General features: G+C 44.2%; 1 protein-coding gene across 2 annotated transcripts in view; it reads left to right on the top strand.

Moving 5' to 3' along the window:
* Positions 1–23155, top strand: part of eif2b4 (eukaryotic translation initiation factor 2B, subunit 4 delta) — a 65680-nt gene that overhangs the window by 21061 nt on the left and 21464 nt on the right. For both annotated transcript variants that reach the window (XM_072245859.1, XM_072245853.1), the window contains exons 3-6: positions 8274–8412; positions 17227–17421; positions 18720–18802; positions 22317–22408. In XM_072245859.1, the coding sequence (XP_072101960.1) occupies positions 8274–8412; positions 17227–17421; positions 18720–18802; positions 22317–22408 (509 nt within the window). The remainder of the gene's footprint in view (positions 1–8273; positions 8413–17226; positions 17422–18719; positions 18803–22316; positions 22409–23155) is intronic.

Raw genomic sequence — 23155 nt, 5'->3', positions numbered from 1 at the left:
AAGTTCATTCAACCTGTTTTCATAAGGCATGCTCCCCCATCCAGGCAACATCCTTGTAAATCTCCTCTGCACCCGTTCTATTGTTTTCACATCCTTCCTGTAGTGAGGTGACCAGAACTGAGCACAGTACTCCAGGAGGGGTCTGACTAGGGTCCTATATAGCTGCAACATTACCTCTCGGCTCCTAAATTCAATTCCACAATTGATGAAGGCCAATACATAATATGCCTTCTTAACCATAGAGTCAACCTGTGCAGCAGCTTTGAGCGTCCTATGGACTTGAACCCCAAGATCCCTCTGATCCTCCACACTACCAAGAGTCTTACCATTAATACTATATTCTTCCATCATATTTGACCTACCAAAATGAACTACTTCACACTTATCTGGGTTGAACTCCATCTGCCACTTCTCAGCCCAGTTTTGCATCTTGTCAATGTCCCACTCTAACCTCTGACAGCCCTCCACACTATCTACAACACCCCCAACCTTTGTGTTATCAGCAGGTTTACTAACCCATCCCTCCACTTCCTCATCCAGGTCATTTATAAAAATCACAAAGAGTAAGGGTCCCAGAACAGATCCCTGAGGCACACCACTGGTCACCGACCTCCATGTGGAACATGACCCGTCTACAACCACTCTTTGCTTTCTGTGGGCAAGCCAGTTCTGGATCCACAAAGCAATGTCCCCTTGGATCCCATGCCTCCTTACTTTCTCAATAAGCCTTGCATGGGGTACCTTATCAAATGCCTTGATGAAATTCATATACACTACATCTACTGCTCTTCCTTCATCAATGTGTTTAGTCACATCCTCAAAAAATTCAGTCAGGCTCATAAGGCATGAACTGCCCTTGATAAAGCCATGCTGACTATGCCTAACCATATTATACCTCTCCAAACATTCATAAATCCTGCTTCTCAGGATCTTCTCCATCAACTTACCCACCACTGAAGTAAGACTCACTGGTCTACAATTTCCTGGGCTACCTCTACTCCCTTTCTTGAATAAGGGAATAACATCCGCAACCCTCCAATCCTCCGGAACCTCTCCTGTCCCCATTGATGGTGCAAAGATCATTGGCAGAGGCTCAGCAATCTCCTCACTCGCCTCCCACAGTAGCCTGGGGTACACCTTATCCAGTCCCGGTGACTTATCCAACTTGATGCTTTCCAAAAGCTCCAGCATGTCCTCTTTCTTAATATCTATATGCTCAAGCTTTTCAGTCCGCTGCAAGTCATCCCTACAATCACCAAGATCCTTTTCCATAGTGAATACTGCAGTATTCATTAAGTACCTCTGCTATTTCCTCCGGTTCCATACATACTTTCCCACTGTCACACTTGATAGATCCTATTCTTTCACGTCTTATCCTCTTGCTCTTCACATACTCGTAGAATGTCTTGAGGGTTTTCCTTAATCCTGGCCGCCAAGGCCTTCTCATGGCCCCTTCTGGCTCTCCTAATTTCCTTCTTAAGCTGCTTCCTGTTCGCCTTATAATCTTCTAGATCTCTAACATTACCTAGCTCTCTGAACCTTTGGTAAGCTTTTCTCCTTGACTAGATTTGTACACAACAGTTCCTGTACCCTACCATAACTTCCCTATCTCATTGGAACGTACCGATGCAGAACTCCACACAAATATCATAGAATAGTACAACACAGTACAGGCCCTTCGGCCCACAGTGTTGTGCCAACCCTCAAACCCTACTTCCCATATAACCCCCCACCTTAAGTTCCTCCATATACCTGTCTAGTAGTCTCTTAAACTTCACTAGTGTATCTGCCTCCACCACTGACTCAGGCAGTGCATTCCACGCACCAACCACTCTTTGAGCAAAAAACTTTCCTCTAATATCCCCCTTGAACTTCCAACCCCTTACCTTAAAGCCGTGTCCTCTTGTATTGAGCAGTGGTGCCCTGGGGAAGAGGTGCTGGCTATCCACTCTATCTATTCTTCTTATTATCTTGTACACCTCTATCATGTCTCCTCTCGTCCTCCTTCTCTCCAAAGAGCTTAGCTCCCTTAATCTCTGATCATAATGCATACTTTCTAAACCAGGCAGCATCCTGGTAAATCTCCTCTGTACCCTTTCCAATGCTTCCACATCCTTCCTATAGTGAGGCGAGCAGAACTGGACACAGTACTCCAAGTGTGGCCTAACCAGAGTTTTATAGAGCTGCATGATTACATCGCGACTCTTAAACTCTATCCCTTGACTTATGAAAGCTAACACCTCATAAGCTTTCTTAACTACCCTAACTACCTGTGAGGCAACTTTCAGGGATCTGTGGACATGTACGCCCAGATCCCTCTGCTCCTCCACATTACCAAGTATCCCCTGAACATTTGCCACATTTCTTCCGTGCCTTTCCCTGAGAACATCTGTTCCCAATAAACTTACTGTACTTAAGTTTTCCCCTGTTATCTATTGCATTGTGCTGCCACAAAGACAATAAATTTCATGACATATGCTGGTGATATTAAACCTGATTCTGATTAAGATTTTCTTTACTCATTTTTTTTTATTCCTGAATTCAGTAAATCGTGGTAATAGGTTGTATTATGGGCAGCGTCTGTAATGCCTTCTTTGTCCTGGACGCATGCAAGTCCTGCTGTGATGGTAAACTGCAGGCAATGACCTTTTCTGCTTTCCTGACCGATATATTGAAATAACCAATAAATCATTAACCCAAATAGCATGCCTCTGGTGAACAGAAGCAATATTTCATACCTGGGTTTCATGAGTAAGTTAATGTGTATGTTTGCTGCATGCCATGTCGATATCAGTTGTCTTAAACTTTAATGAGTCTTAAATGATACTTGATAATTCACTGGCAATTGCAGGTTTTCATTTTTTTTGCAACACACATCAAAGTTGCTGGGGAACGCAGCAGGCCAGGCAGCATCTCTAGGAAGAGGTGCAGTCGATGTTTCAGGTCGAGACCCTTCGTCAGCATTAACTGAAGGAAGAGTTAGTAAGAGATTTGAAAGTGGGAGGGGGAGGGGGAGATCCAAAATGATAGGAGAAGACAGGAGGGGGAGGGATGGAGCCAAGAGCTGGACAGGTGATTGGCAAAAGGGGATACGTGAGGATCATGGGACAGGAGATCCGGGGAGAAAGACAAGGGGCGAGGGGAACCCAGAGGATGGGCAAGGGGTATAGTCAGAGGGACAGAGGGAGAAAAAGGAGAGTGAGAGAAAGAATGTGTGTATAAAAATAATTAACAGATTGGGTACGAGGGGGAGGTGGGGCATTAGCGGAAGTTAGAGAAGTCGATGTTCATGCCATCAGGTTGGAGGCTACCCAGACGGAATATAAAGTGTTGTTCCTCCAACCTGAGTGTGGCTTCATCTTTACAGAAGAGGAGGCCGTGGATAGACATGTCAGAATGGGAATGGGATGTGGAATTAAAATGTGTGGCCACTGGGAGATCCTGCTTTCTCTGGCGGACAGAGCGTAGGTGTTCAGCAAAGCGGTCTCCCAGTCTGCGTCGGGTCTCGCCAATATATAGAAGGCCACATCGGGAGCACCGGACGCAGTATATCACCCCAGCCGACTCACAGGTGAAGTGTCGCCTCACCTGGAAGGACTGTCTGGGGCCCTGAATGGTGGTAAGGGAGGAAGTGTAAGGGCATGTGTAGCACTTGTTCCGCTTACAAGGATAAGTGCCAGGAGGGAGATCAGTGGGGAGGGATGGGGGGGACGAATGGACAAGGGAGTCACGTAGGGAGCGATCCCTGCGGAAAGCAGAGAGGAGGGGGAGGGAAAGATGTGCTTAGTAGTGGGATCCCGTTGGAGGTGGTGGGAGTTACGGAGAATAATATGTTGGACCCGGAGGCTGCTGGGGTGGTAGGTGAGGACCAGGGGAACCCTATTCCTAGTGGGGTGGCAGGAGGATGGAGTGAGAGCAGATGTACGTGAAATGGGGTAGACAAACAACAACAACAGGAATTCTGCAGATTCTGGAAATTCCAGCAATACACATCAAAGTTGCTGGTGAACGCAGCAGGCCAGGCAGCATCTCTAGGAAGAGATTATCTCGCCATTGATCTCGCTGGCTCCAACACCTCAGGGCATATTCAAAACCTGGACTCCAGCAACGACCATGGACACCTTCAAAGCAATTGAGCAACCACCAACTGCGACTCCAGCCTTGAACTCCAGGCCGGGTCTTTATGTGCTGCTATTGTGACTCCCGTCTCCCCTTCCCCCACCAATACTCTGCAATCCCGTCTCCTTCAGATCCCATCGTCAGCTCCTGGGTACTCAGAGGCTCCATCTTCCTCTCACCCCAACCCTCCCCTCTCCACTGACACCCCCAGCCTCCCCCCTCCCCCCTCTGATCCCAGCTCTCATCCGTGCCGGGTCTTTACCATCCCCTCTGACCTTCAACTGTCAGAGGCAGAACGCTCTGTCCTCAGTAAGGGCCTCACCTTTGCCCCCTTTGCCCACACCTCAGCGAGTTTCGCATTCGCCATGATGCGGAACTCTTCTTCCTCCGTCTCCGTCTCCGAGCCTACTTATTTGGCAAGGACTCTTCCACCCCCACCGATGACCCCTTCTCCCGTCTTCAACCCTCCTCTTCTTCATGAGCACCCCGCTCTGGTCTTCTGCCTGCTCTGGATCTCTTTATCGCTAACTGCTGACGGGACATCAACCGTCTCGACTTCACCGCACCTTGTCTCCATTCCAACCTCACTCCTTCTGAACGCTCTGCTCTCCACGCCCTCCGCACTAATCCTAACCTTATTATTAAACCCGCCGATAAGGGGGGTGCCGTTGTAGTCTGGCGTACTGACCTCTACCTTGCTGAGGCACAGCAACAACTCGCGGATACCTCCTCTTATTTACCCCTCGATCGTGACCCCACTAAGGAGCACCAGGCCATTGTCTCCCACACCATCACCGACTTTATCTGCTCAGGGGATCTCCCACCCACTGCTACCAACCTTATAGTTCCCACACCTCGCACTTCCTGTTTCTACCTCCTACCCAAGATCCACAAATCTGCCTGTCCTGGCCGACCTATTGTCTCAGCTTGCTCCTGCCCCACCGAACTCGTTTCTGCATACCTCGACACGGTTTTATCCCCCCTTGTTCAATCCCTTCCTACCTATGTTCATGACACTTCTCATGCTCTTAAACTTTTCAATGATTTTAAGTTCCCTGGCCCCCACCGCTTTATTTTCACCATGGATGTCCAGTCCCTATATACTTCCATCCCCCATCAGGAAGGTCTCAAAGCTCTACGCTTCTTTTTGGATTCCAGACCTAATCAGTTCCCCTCTACCACCACTCTGCTCCGTCTAGCGGAATTAGTCCTTACTCTTAATAATTTCTCCTTTGGCTCCTCCCACTTCCTCCAAACTAAAGATGTAGCTATGGGCACCCATATGGGTCCTAGCTATGCCTGCCTTTTTGTTGGCTTTGTGGAACAATCTATGTTCCGTGCCTATTCTGGTATCTGTCCCCCACTTTTCCTTCGCTACATCAATGACTGCATTGGCGCTGCTTCCTGCACGCATGCAGAGCTCATTGACTTTATTAACTTTGCTTCCAACTTTCACCCTGCCCTCAAGTTTACCTGGTCCATTTCTGATACCTCCCTCCCCTTTCTAGATCTTTCTATCTCTGTCTCTGGAGACAGCTTATCCACTGATGTCTACTATAAGCCTACTGACTCTCACAGCTATCTGGACTATTCCTCTTCTCACCCTGTCTCTTGCAAAAATGCCATCCCCTTCTCCCAATTCCTCTGTCTCCGCCGCATCTGCTCTCAGGATGAGGCTTTTCATTCTAGGACAAGTGAGATGTCCTCCTTTTTTAAAGAAAGGGGCTTCCCTTCCTCCACTATCAACTCTGCTCTTAAACGCATCTCCCCCATTTCACGTACATCTGCTCTCACTCCATCTCCCCGCCACCCCACTAGGAATAGGGTTCCCCTGGTCCTCACCTACCACCCCAGCAGCCTCGGGGTCCAACATATTATTCTCCGTAACTTCCGCCACCTCCAACGGGATCCCACCACTAAGCACATCTTTCCCTCCCCCCCCCCTCTGCTTTCCGCGGGGATCGCTCCCTACGCGACTCCCTTGTCCATTCGTCCCCCCCATCCCTCCCCACTGATCTCCCTCCTGGCACTTATCCGTGTAAGCAGAACAAGTGCGACACATGCCCTTACACTTCCTCCCTTACCACCATTCAGGACCCAAACAGTCCTTCCAGATGAGGCAACACTTCACCTGTGAGTCGGCTGGGGTGATATACTGCGTCCGGTGCTCCCGATGTGGCCTTCTATATATTGGCGAGACCCGACGCAGACTGGGAGACCGCTTTGCTGAACACCTACGCTCTGTCTGCCAGAGAAAGCAGGATCTTCCAGTGGCCACACATTTTAATTCCACATCCCATTCCCATTCTGACATGTCTATCCACGGCCTCCTCTACTGTAAAGATGAAGTCACACTCAGGTTGGAGGAACAACACCTTATATTCCGTCTGGGTAGCCTCCAACCTGATTGCATGAACATCGACTTCTCTAACTTCCGCTAATGCCCCACCTCCCCCTCGTACCCCATCTGTTATTTATTTTTATACACACATTCTTTCTCTCACTCTCCTTTTTCTCCCTCTGTCCCTCTGACTATACCCCTTGCCCATCCTCTGGGTTCCCCCCTCCTTGCCTTTCTCCCCGGATCTCCTGTCCTGTGATCCTCTCGTATCCCTTTTGCCAATCACCTGTCCAGCTCTTGGCTCCATCCCTCCCGCTCCTGTCTTCTCCTATCATTTTGGATCTCCCCCTCCCCGTCCCACTTTCAAATCTCTTACTAACTCTTCCTTCAGTTAGTCCTGACAAACGGTCTCGGCCTGAAACGTCGACTGTACCTCTTCCTAGAGATGCTGCCTGGCCTGCTGCGTTCACCAGCAACTTTGATGTGTGTTGCTTGAATTTCCAGCATCTGCAGAATTCCTGTTGTTTTCATTTTTTTTTCTGTTTTTATTTAAAATATTCTCTATTCACCCCTACCCATTCACACAAATAAAGGTAAAATTCAGTTTTCTGTCTTAGAAAACCACTGCTTTGTCGTAATAAACACAAGAGATTCTGCAGATGCTGGAAATCCAGAACAACACACACAAAGTGATAGAGGAACTCATCAAGTCAGGCAGCATCCATGGAATTGAATAAACCGTGGATGTTTCAAACTAAAAGAAGGGTCTCAGCCCAGATTTTCGACTGTTTATTCCTCACCATGGATGCTGCTGTCCTGATGAGTTCCTCCAGCATTTTGTGTTATTTGTTGTGTTCTGGTAGTTTAGTGGATTGAGTCCAGCTCTCAGCCTTGAATAATACTGTACGTACCATAGGTGTGCATGGTTCCCCGGCCCCATTTGAACAACTTTCTTCAGGAACACCATCAGGAGTGTCAGGCTGCATCATTGTGTGGTACGGAATTTGCAAGGCATTGAACAGCAACACCGTACAGAAGATAGTTAAAAACTACTGAGAGGATTACTGGGGTCTCCCCCCCCCCCCCCAACTGTGACATTTACTAGAAGCAATGTATAGAAGGGCCTGAGGCATTGTTGAGGATCCCTACCACCAAACCCACAATCACTTTGTGCCACTACCATCAGGAAGGAGATATGGGAACATCAGGATTAGGACAGACAGGCTGGGTAACAACTTCTTTCCTCAGGCTTTCAGATTAATGAACGCCCTGCTACCACCGAGGTCTCACCACTCGGACAACGAGCTGTTTACTGTTTAGCCGCGGTGTGCACTGCATGCACTTTGAATGATACTTCACTATCTTATTTGGGGTAATGTTTTGTTTTATGTGCTGTGTGGATATATGTTTTGTGGGTGCACTGTGGTCTGGAGGAATCTTGTTTCATTTTGGTTGTATCGTTGCAGTTACTGCAAAGCTATTACAGTCTGGGACATTCTGGAGTTCAGAGTTCAGTTCCGGCGCGGTTCTGTAAGTCCTCTGCACGGAGTGTGTAGGTTTTCCCCGGGTGTTCTGATTTCCCCCTAGAGTCCAAAGATTGGGTTAATTGGTGATTGTAAATTGTCCTTCGATTAGGTTATGGTTAATTGGCAACGTGCCCACAAGGGCCTACCCAGTGCTATATTGCTAAATAAATAAATATGCACCGTCAGATGATGGTAAACTTGAACTTGGAAAACCAACAAGCTAAGTCTTCCCCAGACCAGTTCAATGCCATACAAAAGTTAATATTTTCCTGTTTTTTTTCTGATAGCTAGGGCAAGAATTGTCCAAAGAAGAAAAGCAGCGATTAAGGAAAGAGAAAAAGCAACTGAAGAAAAACAAGAAGGAAGGCAAGACTCCAGATGTTGGAAGTTCTTTTACAGCAGATGTCCCAAAAAAACAACAGAAAGGTATATTATCTTCTAATGTTAATTTATTTTTGGCATTAGGTCCAGAGTTTTAGGGGTTATCACAAAGCTTGTTTTGTAACACTAACAGTGGTATAAAACCTTTTCACTGTGATGCATAACATCAAACCCACAATCACTTTGTGCCACTACCATCAGGAAGGAGGTATGGGAACATCAGGATTAGGACAGACAGGCTGGGTAACAACTTCTTTCCTCAGGCTTTCAGATTAATGAACGCTTCCTCTTTGGGAAGCTTCAAGTGGTTGCTCAAGGTCTGCACGACATGATGGGCTGAATGACCAGATTCTGCTTTTATGACTTGTAATTTATGTGTTAGGAGTAGACCACTGGATTTCTCAGCCTTACCTCACCATTCAATGGAATTGCGCTTCGATTCCTCAAAGGCCAGTAGAAGCAGAAGACCAAATGATTCAGTGACAGAAAGCCACGGTAGCGTTGCGGCTGACACAATGCTCTTACAACTTGGGGCATCAGAGTTTGGAGTTCAATCCCAGGATCTTCTGTAAGGCGTTTGAACATTCTCCCTGTAGAATGAATGGGTTTGTCCTGGCTGCCCTGGTTTCATTCCAGAGTCCAAAGATGTACCAGTTGGTAGGTTAATTGGTCATTGTAAATTGTCCCATGATTAGGCTTGGGTTAAATTGCGGGTTGCTGGACAGCTCAAAGAGCTAAAGGGCCTGTTCCACGTTTTATCTCTCTAAGTAAGTAAATAAAGCATTTTTAGTCTCTGATTCCTTATTTTTAAGCAGTGACCTGTAAACAATTTCAAACTTGCACAGTCACAGGGAGAATGTATATAGACAGCAGCAGGAATTGAACCCCAGTGTTACAGCTGCACGACCGTGTCACCCCTAAGGTAAAGAGATCAAAACTCCTGCCAGAAGTAAGCTCAGCTTCTGCTAAATAACAGTAATTGGTACAAATTACTGCTTTGTAATTTTATAATTTTACAAATTACAGTGGATTCTGGTTAATTAAGCCATCAGTTAAGCAGGATTTGCTTAAACAACAATAGAACAACTGCAAATCGAGAAGATCAGTGTGATTTCCTTCGTTTATTTGGGGTACGATGCCACAAATTAATTGGAAAAGGAGATTGCTACTAAACAATTACTAACATCAGTCACATTGCAATTGTGTGGCTGTTCGACACTATACCATGCTTCGAGCGAACACTTTTAAAATGACATCATTTGTGTGTGTTTATGTTCTGAAAGCAGTGATTTTTGTCACTGATCTTTGGTGCGAAATGAGCAGTAAGACAATGCAGAACTGTTTTGCTCACAGCGGTTTCAAGCATTTAGGCTTGGGCATGCCAGAAATAGACTGGAGTGAAAATAAAGTGATTTCACTGCTTCAGTAAGTTAGGAACTATGAAGAATTCAAAGGTATTGACAAACACCTTGAATGTTACAATGAAAATGAAGAGTGCAAGCGTAAGAAGCATTGTTTGAAGGCAGTTCATTATCTGCACCAGGTTTTGTTCATTTACAGTCAATCAAGGGAACACAGCAGTGTACACTGGGTTAATTATGATTATGAGGACACGCAGTCCCCTTTTATTGTCATTTAGTAATTCATGCATTAAGAAATGATAAAAATGTTTTTCCAGAATGATATCACGAAAACACATGACAAATCGACTTAAAAACTAACAAAAACCACATAATTATAACATACAGCAGGGGTCCCCAATCTTTTTTGCACTGCGGACCGGTTTCATATTGGCAATATTCTTGCGGACCGGCCGACTGGGGGAGGGGCGGGGGTATGGTTGCCAACGGACAAGATTAGCAGTCAAATACATTGTGTTTACCCAGAGAAAGACTACAATGACCATAAAGCCTTGCGCGGGCACCAGTGCGCATGTGTGACTTGCGAATGCGTGTACCTGCTGATTATTTTTCTACATATCGTTTTTGGCGATTCTGTTCGGGGCGGGGGGTTGGTGTTAATCACGACCGGAATATCGGTGATAAGTGGCTAATACACTCAATTTCGTTTTTCAAAGGGTTTATCTAACCAATTTAATATTAAACACACAGCGCATATTTTCCTCACATGAAAATAGCGGTAAGTCAATTCAGGGGGGGGACAGGGAAGCTTGAAGTAAGTGTTGAACGAACTACCAGTAGAAGTGGTCGAGGCAGGTTCGATATTATCATTTAAAGAAAGATTGGATAGGTATATGGGCAGGAAAGGAATGGAGGGTTATGGGCTGAGTGCAGGTTGGTGGGACTAGAAGGGCAGAGATGGCCTGTTTCCGTGCTGTAATTGTTATATGGTTATATAAGTCAATAGCATAATAACATTTTAAGTAACGTTTGGATATTAAACACACAGCGCATATTTTCCCCGTATGAACATATAAAATCATTGCAACGCACCAATAACGCTGAATCAGTGGGAGCCCTGGGCTTGTTTTCCTGCAACAAGACGGTGCCATCGAGGGGTGATGGGAGACAGCGATACTCGAACAGGGTTCCTTATGTCCAGTCTATTCCGCAATTTAGTTTTCGTTGCACTCATTGCAGAGATATGTTGGAAATGGAAGCAATGTTTTCAGTGCTTCTGTGGCTATCTCAGGATATTGAGCCTTGCGTTTGATCCAGAATGCCGGTAGAGATGTTATGTCAAACATACTTTTCAGCCCGTCGTCATTTGCAAGCTTGAGGAGTTGATCTTCTTCCCTCGCTGACATGGATGACACGTGGGTAATGACCTCGTGTGTGTAATGGCTCAACAGTGGGTGTGACAGGGAATGAGGAAAGGTGCAGCTGACTCATATCACCAAATCATATCGTTTCCTCGCGGCCCAGCAGGGAATGAGGAAAGGTGCCGCTGACAGGGAAAGGTACAGCCCGTGACAGGGAATGATGAAAGGTGCAGCTGACTCATATCGCCAAATCATATCGTTTGCTTGCGGCCCGGTAGCGCATGCTGTGCAGCCCGGTGGTTGGGGACCGCTGACGTATAGTTACAACAGTGCAAAGCAATACCGTAATTTGATAAGAACAGACCATGGCGCAGTAAAAGTCTCAGAGTCTCTCAAAGTCCCATCATCTCACGCAGACGGTAAACCTCCAGTGCCGCCAACTTGCCGATGCAGCATCCCGGAAGCATCCGACCACAGTCCAACTCCGAGTCCATCCGAAAAACTCCGAGCCTCCGACCACCTCCCGACATCAATGCACCGAGCACCATCTCTGCCGAGCGTTTCGACCCCAGCCCCGGCAACAGGCGATAAGCAAAGCCAAGGATTTGTGGCCTACGTCTCCAGAGATTCTCAATCGCACAGTAGCAGCGGCAGCGAAGCAGGCATTTCAGAAGTTGCTCCAGATGTTCCTCTGCACTTCACGGCTGTCCCCATCAAATCCAGATTGGTGCATGGTACCCCTAGTTACACATATTGGTATTCTATCGGAACGGCCACACGCGCTGCCGAGCGCCACCGTCTTCTCCTCCCTCCTTAGTTCCTCTGTTGATAACTATTAGGAAATAATACACAGTTTTATGGTACTGTAATATTATTGGTAGTGTTCGAATTTGATCTGTATTTCATTTAAAGGCATGATTTGTTACTCAGTTAAATGGTAGGTTGTCTTTTTTTAACTATTTCCATGAAAATTCAGTTAATTGGGATAGCCACTTAATTGGGCCAAAATGTACTTGTCCCAATGTGTCCCAATTAAATTGAACCCAGTGTATATGCTTTGGAAAACTAGGTTACCTACAGTCACCTCTTCAAAGCATTGGCATACCATCAGTGCTGTTATCTTAAAATTTATTTATAGGTGCAGTGCAGAACGGCCCTTCCGGCCTAGCAAACTTCCAGTTTCCGTTCAAAGACGTACCAGTTAATGGGTTAATTGGTGAATGCAAATTGTTCTGTGATTAGGATAGGGTCCAGTCAGTGGGTTGCTGGGTGGAGCGGTTTGTTGGGCCAGAAGGGCCTGTTCCATGCTGTATCTCTAAACAAGTAAAAATGAACATTTGCAGTGAAATATATCCTGAGTCATTATTTGTCTCAGTATTATTGCAGGGCCAAATTATTGAAGAAAATAATTGAAGATTTTGTTCTTGATCATTGACATACTTGTCTCAGAGGAGGATTGTTATTCATACTTGAAACTTCAGCTCCTCATAACTTAATGCTGTATGCTGTCCTGTGGTGGAACTATTATACCTGCTCTGCACAGAAGGAAGGAGAAACAACAGATGAATCTTCCCAAGTTGTGTGCACATACTCTTTCTCCTCAGCAGGCAGCTTCAGAGACACCAGCTTGACTTTTAGTCATAGCACTTGTAAAAGTGAAAAGAACAGATAAGTTTGAAATATTGTCAACTAAAATGGAAGAGCTCCATAGAAGGCGAAAGGTATTATAAAAACCTGCTGATGGATTTGAGCATTATTTATTTTTTTCCAAGTTGAACCCACCATTGTAGGTGAAGTTACCACATTATATTTTCTTCCATTTTATTTGAAAATTATGTCCAATGATGCTTATGATGTTTGTCTGAGAAGACTTCAGTTGGTGTCCATTGGTCATACCAGAAAAGGACTTACAATTACCTGTGGAAGTGAAGATTAATAACCATTTAGATGTCATATTTAGTCTCAGAACATAGAACACTACTGCACAGTACAGGCCTTTCAGCCCATGGTGTTGTGCTGACTTTTTAACCTATAATCAGATCAATCTGAAGCTTCTCTTCCACATAGCCCTCCAATTTTCTTTCATCCATATGACTGTCTAAGAGTCTCTTGAATGTCCTTAATGTACAGTAGCATGCAAAAGTTTGGGCACCCCGGACAAAATTTCTGTCACTGTGAATAGTTAAGTGAGTAGAAGATGAACTGATCTCCAAAAATCATAAAGTTAAAGATGAAACGTTCTTTTCAACATTTTAAGCAAGATTACTGTATTTGTTTTGTACAATTTTAGAGAGGGGAGAAAAAAGGAAAGGAGCATCATGCAAAAGTTTGTGCACCCCAAGAGATTTGAGCTCTCATAACTTTTACCAAGGTCTCAGACCTTGTTTGGGCTATGGCTTGTTCACAGATGATGCAAATTTCAAAGCTTTATAAATACCCTGACTCCTCAAACCTTGTCCCAACCAGCAGCAGCCATGGGCTCCTCTAAGCTGCTGCCTAGCACTCTGAAAATTAAAATAAATGATGCCCACAAAGCAGAAGAAGGCTATAGATAGATAGATATACTTTATTGATCCCGAGGGAAATTGGGTTTCGTTACAGCCGCACCAACCAAGAATAGAGCATAAATATAGCAATACAAAAACCCCCAACAATCAAACAACAAAATGCAAACTATGCCAGATGGAAAAAAAGTCCAGGACCAGTCTATTGGCTCAGGGTGCCTGACCCTCCATGGGAGGAGCTGCAAGTTCGATGGCCACAGGCAGGAACGACCTCCCGTGCTGCCAAGTGCTGTATCTTGGTGGAATGTGGCCGAAGTCCAACATTAAAAAGCTCAATATCCGGTCTACAAACAAGTTCCTCGATCGTAATATGACCCGGATTGCACTATCTGTTGTTAACCAGAACAGTAAGCACCCAACTCCGTTACGCTTACTGCTCTCAGTGCACTTCCGGTCAGCCGGAATGGTCTGGACGCCGTCCATGGAGAGGTTTTGATCGGGTATGTCCTCATGCAGCCCCGTTCCAATGAAACACATCACACTGCACTCCCGAAATGTTCTCTGAAGCCTGGCTAGCGCCGTGAACTCGTCCATTTTATTACCCACCGAACTCCTCTTCTCCATAAGTCTCTGTTGTCTCGACCCGGTCCTCTTTCCTCGACTTTGTGAACCCCCTCTGCATTCTCTGTGTGTTTTCCTCCAGATTTCAGCAGGGGTGTCCGCCGCTCTGCTCGCTAAACCAGCCGGCATTAGCGCAAGCAGCTGGTCCCTGGAATGAACACTGCGACCATGCTTCTGTCCCACGTGTCGGGATGTAACTATTTCCAGCGCTAAAAACCCAAATAAAACTCTCTACCAGCATGTTAGAGAGGGTGCAGCTTCGACGTGTTACCGTGAGAAAAAAAAATACAAAAAATAACGTAAGTTAAAAAGTAAGAATCCGATCGGAACGGCTGTAACAGGCTGCATGCACGACTGGTGCATGTGCACTATACGAAGATAGCAAAGTGTTTTCAGGTAGCCGTTTCCTCAGTTCGTAATGTAATTAAGAAATGGCAGTTAACAGGAACGGTGGAGGTCAAGTTGAGGTCTGCAAGACCAAAAATCTTCCCCAGAGAACTGCTCATAGGATTGCTAGAAAGGCAAATCAAAACCCCCGTTTGACTGCAAAAGAACTTCAGGAAGACTTAGAAGACTCTGGAGTGATGGTGCACTGTTCTACTGTGCAGTGACACCTGCACAAATATGACCTTCATGGAAGAGTCATCAGAAGAAAACCTTTTCTGCGTCCTCACCACAAAATTCAGCGTCAGAAGTTTGCAAAGAAACACCTAAACAAGCCTGATGAAGTTAAAATAGAACTTTTTGGCCACAATGAGCAAAGGTATGTTTGGAGAAAAAAGGGTGCAGAATTTCATGAAAAGAACACCTCTCCAACTGTTAAGCACAGGGGTGAATCGATCATGCTTTGGGCTTATGTTGCAGCCAGTGGCACAGGGAACATTTCACTGGTAGAGGGAAGAATGAATTCAATTAAATACCAGCAAATTCTGGAAGCAAACATCACACTGTCTGTAAAAAGGCTGAAGATGAAAAGAGGATAACTTCTACAACAGGATAATGATCCTAAACACACCTCAAAATCCACAGTGGACTACCTCAAGAGGTGCAAGCTGAAGGTTTTGCCTTGGCCCTCACAGTTCCCCAACCTAAACATCATCGAGAATCTGTGGATAGACCTCAAAAGAGCAGTGCATGCAAGATGGCCCAAGAATCTCACAGAATTAGAAGCCTTTTGCATGGAAGAATGGGCGAAAACCCCACAAACAAGAATTGAAAGACTCGTAGCTGGCTACAGAAAGCGTTTACAAGCTGTGATACTTGCCAAAGGGTTTGTTACTAAGTACTGACCATGCAGGGTGCCCAAACTTTTGCTTCAGCCCCTTTTCCTTTTTTGTTATTTTGAAACTAAAAAATGAAAATAAAGTATTTTTGCTTAAAATATTGAAAAAAATGTATCATCTTTAACTTTATGCCTTTTGGAAATCAGGTCATCTTTTACTTGCTTAGCTATTCACAGTAACAGAAGTTTTGACCTGGGGTGCCCAAACTTTTGCATGCCACTGTATGTGCCTCTACCACCACTCCGGCAATACATTCCACACACCCACTACTTCCTTATGTTTATATAAAGAAAAACACCAACCCCTGACATCTCCCCTATACTTCCCTCCCAGCACCTTAAAATTATGCCCCCTTGTTTTAAATGTTTCCTCCATGGTTAAAAGTCTCTAACTTCCACTAGATCTATATTTCTCATCATTTAATGCGCCTCTATCAAGTCACCTCTTTTCCTCCTTCATTCCCAAGGGAAAAGGCCTAGATTACTCGATCTATCCTTATTAGACATGCTCTTTAAACCAGGCAGCATCCTGGTAAATCTCCTCTGCACTCTCCGTAAAACTTCCACATCCTTCCTATAATGGCACGACCAGAACTGAACACAATGTTCCAAGTGTGGTCTAACAGGGTTTTATAGATTTGCAATATCACCTCGAGTTCTTGAATTCAATTCCCCAAATAATGAAGGTCAACACACCATACACCTTCTTAACAACCCTATCAATTTGTGCTGCAACTTTGAGGGATCTATAGCTGTGAACTTCAAGCTCCTTCTATGTCCTTCATACTGTTAACAACCCTGCCAAGAATGTAAAAGAACAGCTAAGTTTGAAATCCCTTACTCACTCTTCCTTCAGTTAGTCCTGACGAAGGGTCTCGGCCTGAAACGTCGACTGCACCTCTTCCTACAGATGCTGCCTGGCCTGCTGCATTCACCAGCAACTTTGATGTGTGTAGCTAAGTTTGAAATATTGTCAACTAAAATGATAGAGCATTATAGAAAGTGAAAGGCATAACAGAAGCCTGCTGCTGAATTTGAGGATCATTTTTCATTTTGAATCTACCATGGTAGCTGAAGTTACCCCATTATATTTTTCTTCCCTTTCACTTCAATGTTTTGTGCAATGATGCTCATTAGGTTTGTCTTAGAAGACTTGAATTAGTGTTGATTAATCATACTGGAAAACGTGTCACTAATTGCACGTGAGGGTGAAGATCAATAGTCAATTAGATGTCATATTTAGTCTCAGGAGCATAGAACACTATAGCACAGTACAGGCCCTTCAGCATGATTTGTGCCAGCATAACCTACAAGAAGATCAATCTAATGTTTCCCTCCCACGTCACTCGCCAGTTTTCTATCATCCATGTGCCTGTCCAAGAGTCTTTTATATTTTCCTAAATGTATCTACCTCTATCACCTCCCTGGCAGCGTGTTCCACATATCCACCGCTGTGTGTGAAAGTGTGTGAATGAATGAATGGATGGATAAATAATTCTTACCTCTGACATCCTCCCTATATTTTCCTCCAAAATTATGGCATCAACTGTTAGCCATTTCTGCCTTGGGAAAAAGGGATTGGTAATGCACTCTACACCTTTATCAAGTCACCTCTCATCCTCGATAGAGGGATAGATGTCGACTCTCCTGATAAATTTGAGAGGTTGATCGTGGAAGCTAAATTTAAAACATTGTGATTAGCCTTGCCTCCTTTATCTTGTCTTTTACAGATGCAACGGCAAATGCAGCATCAGGCGACACACCTATTGGTAATGAAAAGGGTCCAGTAGGAAAAACAAAAAGTGAACTGAGAGCAGAGCGTAAAGCAAAGCAGGATGATCGTATGAAACAATCCAAGAAATCAGATCAGAGCCAACCTGTTGCTTCAATGAAGACAAAGTCTGTCCCTAGTGAGCCTCTGCAAGGTAACAAAAGCACATTAACTGCAATCATTGTAGGGCGAGGCTGAGGAAAAGGAAGTAGATAATTATAAACATTTTTTCATCTTCTAAGATTGTTTCTGGTACGCCAGTGTAAAGGACAACAAAATAATTGTTACTCTGGATCTGAAGCAGCAGAAAAATAAACAATTAGATAAGGATCACAATAATATATAAAACACATTAAAATACATAAGATAGCTTGTATACATTGATTGTATGCCCATAAAGTAACGCTAGGCACGGGAGTGTCTGTACATAAAGTGATAGACAGGAAGACAGGAAATGATAAAGTAGTGGTGGGTGAGGGGGGTGATGGTTGGGTTAGTAGTTGATCAGCCTTACTGCTTGGGGAAAGTGACTGTTTTTGTGGTCTGTGGTCTTGGCGTGGGTGCTATGTAGCCTCCTCCCTGATGGGAGTGGAGCAAACAGTCCATGAGCAGGGTAGGTGGGATCCTTCATGAAGTTACTGACCCTTTAAAACTTTAAATAGAATAAAAAGAATCAGGAAGAAACCTTGTGGCCCATTGGTTCTATGCCAAAATTTCAATATCTGTCCTGTCATACAACCGTAGCTATTTATTCTGTTAACGTTTCTGGTTATTGGACCAAGTTTTGAATAACGAACAATGTTTTATCTCTGCCTTGAAGAGGTTGTCTACTGGGGGGTCCTCAGGTGGCTGTAGAGGTTGGTTTGGGATGCACATATTCCGTGGGCAAGAGTAAGTGGTGGCTATGGTTAGCAGTTGGGTCTTTTGGTTGTTTATTCTCTCCTTTCGCAACTGCCAGTTGTTCTCTGCGGCACAGCGGAGATCGCTCTCATGTAGCGCAGCTCCCTCTTGAACAGATTTCTTCCAGGTGTATCTATTGAATGCAAGGTCTTCCCAGTTTTTAGATGTAATGCTGAATTCCTTCAGGCTGTTTTTGATATCTTTGAAGTGTTTCCTTTGCCCACCTCCCTTCAACTGGCAGTAAGGGATCTGTTCGAGTAGATGTGAGTTAGGTATCCAACTGACATGACCTAGCCATCAGAGTTGGTGTTGCTTTATCGTGCTGGAAATGTGCTTAATGAAATTTAGTCCAGACCTGAGATTTATACAGTGCTCTGCAATTGCAGTGTGAACTATTTTCTTTGACTGTTAATGTGGTCACAAAACTAAGTATTGTTTAGAGATGCTAGAGAAAGAAATTGTAAACTGTATAATGTATATTATACTACTTTTCATTTAAGTGTGTTTGTCACTGTTTTGAGGAATGAGAATGTCTGTGTTCTTTTTTGGCAGTAGTAAAACGGCTCCCGGATTATGTGCAAGCAGATGACCCTGCAGCTCTTAAAAAGTTGGCAAAAAAACTGGAACGGCAACAGGTACCTTTTAAGTCTGAAAATCTATTTTAAGCATTTTTTGGCATTTTCAAATTTGAAGTAGAGTTTATTATACAGCTATATTTCCTGACATTAACTATCAGAAGAGAGGTACCTACAAATACTTTACAAGGTGTTCTTCTCATTTCAAATGGGGAGAACACCTGGTGCAGTATTTCCTTTAAAGTGCAGAATGCCTTTGGAGCTATATGTGTGTTAGGTGTCCATCTCTGATTATATCTTTGTGTACAATGTATGCAATATCCTCAGGTGCAGATACAGCATAGCTATTTTAATTAATGTTTACTTTGTCCTTTTTTTTTCCAACCCCCTCCCCACAATTAAAATAATTGTAAACAAAATTATGATAATAAGTTGAGTGAAAAGTTTAAGGGGAACATAGGAAATTTCTTAACTCAGAGGGAGGTGAGTGTGTGGAATGAGCTGCCAGCTCAAGTAGGGCATGTGGAGGTGCCCTACCCTTTTTTAAAAAAAAGATACACAAAGTCAGGTTACTGACAGAGCCTCCTGTACTCAAGAAAGATCTGTTTATGTGCACCATGCCTTGATCAAAGCAACTTTCAGAGGACCTTAGAAGAAGAATTGTAGAGATGCATGAAGTTGGTAAAGGCTACAAAAGCATTTCTAAAGACCTGAGTGTTCATCAGTCCACAGTAAGATAATTTTTTTACAAATGGAGGAAATGCAGTACGGTGGCTACTCTCTGTAGGAGTGGGTGTCCTGCAAATATCACACCAAGAGCACAACATGCAATTCTGAAGAATGTGAAAAAGAACCCGTTAACAGCAAAAGACTTGTAGGAATCTCTAGAACTTGCTAAAGTCTCTGTTCATGTGTCCACTATAAGAAAAACACTGAACAAGAATGGTGTTCATGGAAGGACATCATGAAGGAAACCAGTGCTCTCCAAAAAAGACATTGCTGCACGTCTCAAGTTGGTAAAAGACCACCAGGATGTTCCACAGTGCTTCTGGGACAATGTTCAGAGGATAGATGAGACAAAAGTTGAACCTTCTGGTAGAAATGCACACCGCTATGTTTGAAGGGAAAAGAGCACTGCAAACCAATACCAAAGCCTCATCCCATCTGTGAATCATGGTGGAAGGAGCGTCATGGTTTGGGGCTGCTTTGCTGCCTCAGGGTCTGGTCAGCTTGCAGTCGTTGAGGGATCAGTGAATTCAAAATTGTATCAAGACCTTTTAAAGGAGAATGTCAGGGTAGCAGTCCTTCACTTGAAGCTTAATAGAAGTTGGATGATGCGACAAGACAATGATCCGAAACACAAGAGTAAGCTAGCAACGGAATGGCTTAGGGAGAAGAAAATTTGTGTTTTGGAGTGGCCAAGTCAGTGTCCAGACCTTAACCGAATTGAGATGCTGTGACATGATCTGAAGAGGGTTGTTCATGCAAGCTATCTCAGAGACATTGATGAACTGAAACAGTTTTGGATGGAGGAATGGTTTAAAATTCCTGCTCGCCATTGTGCAAGTCGGATCAGCAGCTACAGGAAATGTTTAGTGGAGGTTATTGCTGCTAAAGGAGGTTCTACTAGCTATTAAATACAAGGGTCCACATTTTTTTCCCGCCTGAACTGTGAATCATTAAACAATGTGTTCAATAAAGACATGAAAAGTAAAATTGTTTGTGTGTTATTAGGTTAGGCAGATTGTGTTTGCCTATTGTGACTTGGATGAAGATCAGAACTCATTTTATGAGTAATTAATGCAGAAAACCAGCTAATTACAAAGGGTTCACAACCTTTTTACATAGAAACATAGAAAATAGGTGCAGGAGTAGGCCATTCGGCCCTTCGAGCCTGCACCGCCATTTATTATGATCATGGCTGATTATCCAACTCAGAACCCCGCCCCAGCCTTCCCTCCATACCCCCTGACCCCCGTAGCCACAAGGGCCATATCTAACTCCCTCTTAAATATAGCCAATGAACTGGTCTCAACTGTTTCCTGTGGCAGAGAATTCCACAGATTCACCACTCTCTGTGTGAAGAAGTTTTTCCTAATCTCGGTCCTAAAAGGCTTCCCCTTTATCCTCAAACTGTGAACCCTTGTTCTGGGCTTCCCCAACATCGGGAACAATCTTCCTGCATCTAGCCTGTCCAATCCCTTTAGGATTTTATACGTTTCAATCAGATCCCCCCTCAATCTTCTAAATTCCAACGAGTACAAGCCCAGTTCATCCAGTCTTTCTTCATATGAAAGTCCTGCCATCCCAGGAATCAATCTGGTGAACCTTCTTTGTACTCCCTCTATGGCAAGGATGTCTTTCCTCAGATTAGGGGACCAAAACTGCACACAATACTCCAGGTGTGGTCTCACCAAGGCCTTGTACAACTGCAGTAGTACCTCCCTGCTCCTGTACTCGAATCCTCTCGCTATAAATGCCAGCATACCATTCGCCTTTTTCACCGCCTGCTGTACCTGCATGCCCACTTTCAATGACTGGTGTATAATGACACCCAGGTCTCGTTGCACCTCCCCTTTTCCTAATCGGCCACCATTCAGATAATAATCTGTTTTCCTATTTTTGCCACCAAAGTGGATAACTTCACATTTATCCACATTAAATTGCATCTGCCATGAATTTGCCCACTCACCCAACCTATCCAAGTCACTCTGCATCCTCTTAGCATCCTCCTCACAGCTAACACTGCCACCCAGCTTCGTGTCATCCGCAAACTTGGAGATGCTGCATTTAATTCCCTCATCCAAGTCATTAATATATATTATAAACAACTGGGGTCCCAGCACTGAGCCTTGCGGTACCCCACTAGTCACCGCCTGCCATTCTGAAAAGGTCCCGTTTATTCCCACTCTTTGCTTCCTGTCTCCATCCACATCAATACCTTACCCCCAATACCGTGTGCTTTAAGTTTGCACACTAATCTCCTGTGTGGGACCTTGTCAAAAGCCTTTTGAAAATCCAAATATACCACATCCACTGGTTCTCCCCTATCCACTCTACTAGTTACATCCTCAAAAAATTCTATGAGATTCGTCAGACATGATTTTCCTTTCACAAATCCATGCTGACTTTGTCCGATGATTTCACTGCTTTCCAAATGTGCTGTTATCACATCTTTGATAACTGACTCCAGCAGTTTCCCCACCACCGACGTTAGGCTAACCGGTCTATAATTCCCCGGTTTCTCTCTCCCTCCTTTTTTAAAAAGTGGGGTTACATTAGCCACCCTCCAATCCTCAGGAACTAGTCCAGAATCTAACGAGTTTTGAAAAATTATCACTAAGGCATCCACTATTTCTTGGGCTACTTCCTTAAGCACTCTAAGATGCAGACCATCTGGCCCTGGGGATTTATCTGCCTTCAATCCCTTCAATTTACCTAACACCACTTCCCTACTAACATGTATTTTGCTCAGTTCCTCCATCTCATATTTCTTCTGCATATGGATAATAAATTTACTTTGAACTTTGAAATACATATTTTACATTAAAAGTATTTATTCCCTTTATTGTAGGTTCCACTTAGGCAAGATTATGGCAACAAAGTTGGTCTGTTTTTACACTTGCACCAGTACAGCCGCAAAATGCCGCTAACCCAGCAACTAACGTGAGTAGATCTATTCAGTATATTGGTTGTATTTATTAAGATTAAGATTAGCTTTATTTTTCAGATGTACGTTGCAACATACAGCAAAATGCATTGTTTACATCAAATCAAATTAGTCAGGATTGTGCTGGGGAGCCTGCAAGTGTCGCCACACTTTCAGCACGCCCTAACCTCTATGTCTTTGGAACGTAGAAGGAAACTGGATCATCTGGAGGTATCCTACACGGTCATGGGAAGAACATGCAAATTCCTCACAGACAGTGGCGGCAAAGGAGTCCCAGTCTTACAGCTGGCACCGTAATAATGTGCTAAGCACTATGCTACCATGCTTGCTGAGTGTAGTATCAGAAACTACTTCAAGTAAATTGAAGCATGATGTATCTGCTCATAGATACAGTGTTAGCCATTTCTGTCCCTTACAAGTGCCCTCTTTATATATCATTGTTCCCTATAATATTGAAGTTCATTTGCATTTATAAGTCTGTTTCAAACTAATTACTCCCTAGGATTATAAAACAACCCTTTGGCAGAGAATACCATTATTTTCAATCCTAATGAAGGGTCTTGGCCTGAAGTGTTGACTATAGATCCTGCCTGACCTGCTCAGCTCCCCCAGCATTTTGTGTGTGTGGCTCTGGATTTTCAGCATCTGCAGAATCTCTTGTGTTGACTGTAATTTTCTATTTGAAATCTTGTGCAAAGCTTGTTTTTTCATGAATAATTTAACATGTTATCCTGGGATAGAAG

Source organism: Mobula birostris, chromosome 2, assembly GCF_030028105.1.
Source record: "Mobula birostris isolate sMobBir1 chromosome 2, sMobBir1.hap1, whole genome shotgun sequence".
Lineage (NCBI taxonomy): Eukaryota > Metazoa > Chordata > Chondrichthyes > Myliobatiformes > Myliobatidae > Mobula > Mobula birostris.
This window is presented reverse-complemented; position numbering and strand designations above follow the sequence as displayed.